The sequence below is a fragment of the Diachasma alloeum genome, unplaced genomic scaffold, assembly GCF_001412515.2.
Source record: "Diachasma alloeum isolate Michigan unplaced genomic scaffold, Dall2.0 Dall_scaffold_00402, whole genome shotgun sequence".
Classification (NCBI taxonomy): Eukaryota; Metazoa; Arthropoda; class Insecta; order Hymenoptera; family Braconidae; genus Diachasma; species Diachasma alloeum.
In genome coordinates, this window is record NW_021680541.1 from 47,652 (window position 1) to 54,656 (window position 7,005).

General features: G+C 41.4%; 1 protein-coding gene across 1 annotated transcript in view; it reads right to left on the reverse strand.

Moving 5' to 3' along the window:
• LOC107042029 overlaps positions 1-5,473 on the reverse strand; it is a 40,621-nt gene extending 35,148 nt beyond the window's left edge. The window contains exon 1 of the mRNA XM_015262895.2: positions 3,964-5,473. Coding sequence (XP_015118381.2) covers positions 3,964-5,473 — 1,510 coding nt within the window. The remainder of the gene's footprint in view (positions 1-3,963) is intronic.
• Positions 5,474-7,005: the final 1,532 nt, after the last annotated feature.

A 7,005-nucleotide genomic window follows, 5' to 3' on the forward strand; every position in this document is an offset into this window, starting at 1 on the left:
AACTAAAAGGAACTTTTCAGCACGAGGTGTTGGTAGCAGCAGTATCAAAAAAGTTTGTTTTGGCCTTGTGACGAAAATAGCTATTTGCCTGAATATCTCGAAAATTACTGGTCCCATTGATTTTGTTTTTTTTTTTAAATACTCGTCTTGTTTTTCTTTTCTTTTCTTCACAAAAATCAAACAAAAACTTCGAAACTTTGAGCCAGGAAATTCTATAGAAGATCGATCAATATAATAAGTTGTATACAAAAATCAATTCTATTGACTTTTTCTATAGAATAGTTTCCATTGAACATTTCAATCGAACCGGTCAAAAACTAATAGAAAGTTCAATAAAAATTCAATAGAATTGTCGAGTGAATCCATTAGGGTTTTTTATGAAATTTTTCCAAACATATTCTTTTCTGAAAATTCCGTTAGATTCCTAATATGCAGTCCGATCATATTTTCAACAACTTTCACCCTGTCCTCTGCAACGAAAAACTGAAAATAATCTCCCATCTCCCGCCATAATCCTCGTTTATTATTATTTGTATCTCAATTCACCTTTACGTCTTTTCTTTTGTGAGAATGGTTTCGCCACAAAAGGCCGCAACGGATTTCCCGATAGTAGGTTTTATAGCGTGTCAACACGCTTGGTTTTTAGGGAGGTGGTAAAGGAGAGTAAAAGAGATGGAGTTGAAGTTGGGGTGCGTCCTGTACACGCAATCATGTAAGAAAAAAATCGAAGGTTTGAGGTTTCTCTGATTTTTATTTTTACTCTTTCACGTGAGATTTTTGTCGGGGGAAAGAACAACATGGGTTAAGCGGCACGGCACGCTAATCCCGTGGTTACGCTCACGCCTTCGCATTTAACGGGTAATCTGAGAGCTCAACTCTTCCCCCAGGTTATTGAGAATTTTGATTTGGATTTTTTTCCTCTCTCACAACCCTTCAGATCGAGAAGATTGGAGATAATCTAGAGACAGGCACTGATGAACTCTTCGAGAAGAAGCTGATCTTCTTTTTTCATCGATAGCCCAAATTCATGTCTTCCCAATTTTGTCCTTTTCTGACAATTAATCAAGGGAAAGAAACTTGACTGTCAACCCCTTCCTCATACCTTTTTTAAGAGAATTTTCCTAAAGAATCAGAGAAGAAAGTTCTAATTTTCATTAATTCTTACTTGAATCAAGTGTTATTTTTTTTCTTTTTTCGTATTTTAAGGAAATTTTGGGTCTCGAATGTAGAACTTTCAGCTTCTTCACATAAGAACTTTAAGGTATTTAAATCAAGGATATCTGAGTACTTAAATTAAGAATATTCGCATTCTTGAGCTGATGCTTTTTCCGGTCCAGAAATTAATCTACTTATATTTATAAAACCTTTGTTTTTCAAGCACATCACCTGATACCATGAGTAATGATCATTAAATTAATGTTCACTTGTTTCAAAATTTTATTCGCTTCGGATGTTTCCGTTTAAGAATAGAAAGATTCTTAATTCAAGGATTCACCGGTTCTTGATCTACGAACTCTGCTTACTTGAAATAGCGGATATACATTGACGGACCCTTCGAAAAGAAACTAATAATTTTTTTCATCCCTAGCCTAAACTTCGTTCTTCCCAATTTTCGCTTCCGAATGGAAGCATTGTAATCGTGCTGTTTTCACATTCTTTAATTTTGATTGGAAATGATGCAGAATGGTCTGAAACGTAAAAATACGAAGTTTGGCGACCATGTCTGTCGGTGTCAATGTCCATCGCCACCTTCCCGGTGGTCAATTTTGGTAAAATTGAGTAATTAATTGACTAAACTTATTCAAAAAAATCTGCAATTTTGTCAGATTATAGTACTTAACTAGGACTAACTCTGGGCAAAATTTCAGCCCGATTGATCGGATAGTTTTTGAGAAAAAGCTATTCGTTTTTAAATCGTTTTTCGCTGATATCTTCGAAGCTAGTCAACCGATTTCAATTTTTTTTTCTCAAAATATTCGTTTCGATGGCTTCTATCTGAATCAATCAAAACATATATACCCGTTCATACAAAGTTTTCGAGATATTCCCATTTTTCCGTTTTTTCATAAAAATCCTTGTAATCACTCTAGCTTGTGCAAAAATTGAGATATCAACTTGAAATTTGGAAAGAATCTTCCCTTCATGATAGCAATCCTTCCTGTTGAAAATGAGCTCAATCGCATGAGTAGTTTCCGAGATATTCGACTTTCTCTGAAAACCTTTTATGTGTAATAGCTTATCAACTACGCAATCGATCTCACTTTTTTTTTAAATATTTGTTTCGATGCCATCTATCTAATCAATTAAAACACATATACCTGTTCATAGAACGTTTTCAGAGAAAGTCAAATTACTACGGATCCATTCGGAAGCTTACTACCAATGGAATTGGTAGAAATGAAAGAAAGAAAAAGAGTTATAACACATAAAGTAACGGTCAGATGGCTTCTGCCAAAAAGGCTCGAACCCCTGCTTGTTTTCTTTTCCAATAGGCGATCAATAAAAAGATACTAGACTGTCAACCCCTTTCTCATAATTCTCTTTTTCAAGAGAATTTTCCCAGGGAATTAGAGAAGAAAGATAAATTCTCACTCATTCTTATTTGAATCTAGGATAATTGTACTTGAATGGTGATTTGCTCTGTTCTAAAATTAATTTACTCATATTGACCGATCCTTCGTTATTTAAAGGATATCACTTGACACCTTGATGCAAGTAATGTTCAATTCTATCAGAATTCTATCCCCTTCCAATATTCTCAGTTCAAGAACGCAAACGTTCTTAATTTAACAATTGAACTTTTCCTGATTTAAGAAGTTTCCTTGACATTAATGAAACCTCTGAGAAGAAACTAATAATTTTTTTCATCGTTATCCCAAATTCCGTTGATCCCAATCCAGTCCTTTTCCAACAACTAATCAACAGAAAAAACCTGACTGTCAACCCCTGCCACATACACACAGCAACGTTAATGTTAAGGGGATAATGAAGGTACTGATGGGTGAATTTTCAGGGTAGTAATAAGGCCCGGCTCTCATTCCACCCCTCCCTCCAAGAAACGAAGGGACAGAAAGCTCCCTGCTATGCTAGTCACGTTTCCATCCGCTGACAGCTGTGGCTTATACGTATGACGCCCGTATCACCCCAAAATTTCATGTTGCGTCAAAACCTACCTTTAATACCCAGGAATGCACTTCACCCCCTCATCACCGTCTCCCTCCCCGAATCCGCTTAATACGACGAGAGAGAATCTCCACCTAATCTTCGAAAAATTTCCAAGAGGTCCATCACTATGAGCATCGGAAAAGAGTAGAACACATATGTCTGTAACTACTAGCCACTTTTTCGGATTCATCTCACCCGGTATTTATTAAACTCAATGAAAGGGTTCTAGATTGGCCCGCCGGTTGGTAAAGACCCCACGAGATAAGAGAGCCTTGATTTTACCCATTTGAGTCATCGCTTTCAACCCCTCCTTTGGCTTTTCGTAATTATTGATTTTCCAAACTGCTTTTCTCCCCCTTTCTAACTTTATACAAGCATTCGCAGGAAAGGTCCAGGACATACTAGAAAGCGGGTCTTTGTCCCTTTCGCTACTCCCTCATTCCATTCACATGTGGTGTCAATAATGTTTTTTTTTTTTAGGTGGTAGGAAGAAGGTGGAGATAGTAATGTTGAATAGCTAGGGAAATTTTCGGATGGATGGACTGTCAGATAACTAGCCAACTTTTTCTAGAAGTGCGACTATCTATTCCTTTCATGCATGACGAAAATTATCTACTTGGCAGGAACTTGGACGGGATATCTCTAGACATGGCTAGAGAAGGTGCTCGAAATATTTCGCGAACTGCTAGAAAAATTAGGCCATGTCTATCCTGATCAATGACAGAATAACTCAGTCTAACTATTCCTACCAAATTGCTAATATTCTTTCCCCGCAATGAAAAAAATTTTAAACATCACCTCTGCCAATACTGGACGGTGACATGGACATGCCAGGTCGATTGCCATCGAAATTCCTCTCCTGAATCTTCATAACGTCCTGACCACCCGTCGTAGTAGAAATATCACCAACGGCAGTGGTAGTTGTAGTCGTATTCGTTGTAACGCAACTAGCCGTGCATCCGCTAATGCCACTATTGCTCCCATTCTTAGAACTGGCGTAACTACTGGTGGAACTGTTACTTCCACTGGAGCTGCTGACAGCAGTGACACTAACAACTCCCTCCCTGGTGATGTCTTGTATAGCACTGGCTGCTCTCGAGCCAACACCAGCTGGTTGCAAAATCGTGTATTGCTTGGAGGTGTTAATTTCGGGACTTGCAGCTGGTGGTAGTCCAGTAGCTGGTGTTTTCGATGGAGTTATTTTTGAAATACTCTGACTCTGATGCTGCTCCTCTTTCGGTGATTTCAACTGTAGAAGCGATACAGAGGTGTTTTTCTCCTCGCTGGAGGGCGGGATAACCGGTTGTGGGACTGGCATTACCGGGCCTGGAACTGGTGTGGGAAAACCGACGAACGTTGCTAATGCTGGGTAAGGACCGATTGGTGGGCTCGACGTTGATGCTGATGGTGTTCTACATACTGGCTTCGTGTGGTCTGTGTTTGGTGGTCTGAAAGCTGATGATGAGTACGATGTCGCTGAGGTTGGGGAAAACAGGTGTCTTCCGGATGGTGATGATGATGATCCTTCTGCTGTGCTATCTTTGCTCTTGTCGTCTGACCGCTGGTCTCCCTCGTCGTCCTTCTCCGCGAGGGGATCGGACATGTCGATTTCTAATTCATTAGACGAGTCATCGACGAGTTCGTTGAAATCTGGAGGGTCGTAGCGGGAATACTTCTCGTTAGGCAATCGTTCGATTCTGTCTTTCAAGCTTCTGCTCTTAAGGCTGTTCTGCACAGGACAATCTGCCTCCATTCTCATTACATCCATGTCTTTTTTAGTTTTCAGCTGCTGCGGTCTTATCTGCTGGAAGGACCTTCTATCCTGCCCGCGGAAGGTTATCACGTCCTTCAAGGAACATCCTGCCTCGTTGCTCGTCGTTGATGATGTTGATACTGAGCATGGTGACAGCTTTGGCGTGTCTTTCTTCTCCTCGAAGAGATTCTCGAAGTTGGACTCGTAGCGATCGTCATCAGATCCACCACGCTGGTACAAACCACCACTAGGTCCCGGCCAGCTTCCCGATAAACTCTTCAGCGCTGCCTCAGTCTCTCTAATCAGTGTCTCGTCGTCCTCCGGCTCTTCTGAATTCTTGCTAGCTTTTCGCGCTGGACTACCGCAATTACTCGACGCAAACACACGCTTCTTCTGCGGTAGCATTGTCTTATCACTGTCTGATTGCTTTCTCATGCTAATATCATCATCACGGATACTTTTTCTTCTTCTCTTCAATGCAGCATCCGATAGTTCTATGTCTTGAGAATTACTCATTTGTTGTTTTTTACCATTCAGTGATGATGTGTGTTGCATTGTTTTTGGTATTGACTCGGCCTCGAGTTTCCTTTTTTTGAGATGTGCCATTGCATTCTGGCCGCCCGGCACGCTGGTCAGTTCCACCCTGGAACAACAAAAATTCCCAGGTGAAATAAGACCAATTTTTGTTTTATTTTGTTTTCTTTTCTTTCAAAACTTCAATTCACTTTTTTCATCCACTCGCGCGTTGACATCACCTTTTGTTTTTTTAATGTCTTCGTGGTCTTCCATCTCGGCACAACGGATAATTTAGGTTTTTTTTTTTTTTTTTTTTTTTGACCCAAATGATTTTCGAAAACCTGCCTAGAAATTATTTTTGAAATTCCTCCCCTTATTTATTTTCTTTTAGAATGTGACGAAACAAAAACCTGAACTCACCAGTACACAAACGGGGGAAAAAAAGGCACGCGCGTGTCGTAGGATTGCTCGAGAGCTACTGTGTGCTATGTTGAAGGGGAGAATTCAGTCGGGGGTAAAAGTTTTCACGTTGTTGGGTGGGAGAGGAGGAGAGGATGGAAGAGAGTGAGAGAGTCAGAGCAAACGTAAATGGGTAGGATGTTGTGGGGGGTGCCTGATGGAGGAGTGAAGGGGAAGGATAAGGATGTTTGAGTGAAGAAGGAGTGGGGCAGTTGGTGCGAGTGCGCGTAGTTGTGACAGGCGCTATTGGGGAATGACGTGGTGAATGGAGGGGCGGGTACTGCGCAATGGTTGTGGGTGGTATGGGGGATGGACTTGGTGAGTTGCGCGGCACTGGTTGTTAGTAAAATTGTTGGAGTGGGTGGGGGATGTATTGGCCACCTTTTACCTCCCTCTACTCCAACTACTGGTTTTTCTTTGGACCCCGGTGAGTATGCGCTTGCGAATAACGGGGGGCTTTGAGGATGACGGGGGAGGCGGAGGACCGGAGGACAGAAAAGGTGGTCGACGGCCGGGCAGAGGTCCTGAGTTACCCTGGATGCATCCACCACCATTACTAGGCCCCCCCACATTTCCCTTTTCCTCTCTGGAGTACCGATTTTGTACATAATCCCCCCTCTGGTGCAACCCCTCACCGGTACCTTGATTTTCAATTTGCTCTGGGTATCGATTGGATATTTTTTTCTTCAAGGATTTAACATGGTGGAGAGGGTGGGAGTCCCTGCAGAATGCAATTCGATAGCCAGAAGGATTTGTAGATGATGAACATGGCTGAGTGATCATCAAAGATTCGAGTAATAATAGAAGAGGATCGACTGTCAACGACCTCGCGACATTATTAGCAACCCCCGAGGGTCGCCCGTCCGATAACCCGAGTTTTGTTAATTCCTTCCAACCTCAGAATTGAAATAACGTCACCGAATTCTGTCGAAGGACGGTGGCATAATTGATGACCCTTCATCCGCAATTTCCATCCTCAAGTACTTTTCCCCTCCTTTAAAGTCGCTCAACGACGCCTACGGGGTCATTAATTAGAGACTCTCAATGGAGTAAATAAAAAAAAAATCTTCCTTTCCGCAAGCATGCACCAGGAATTATATGGAACTAAGATC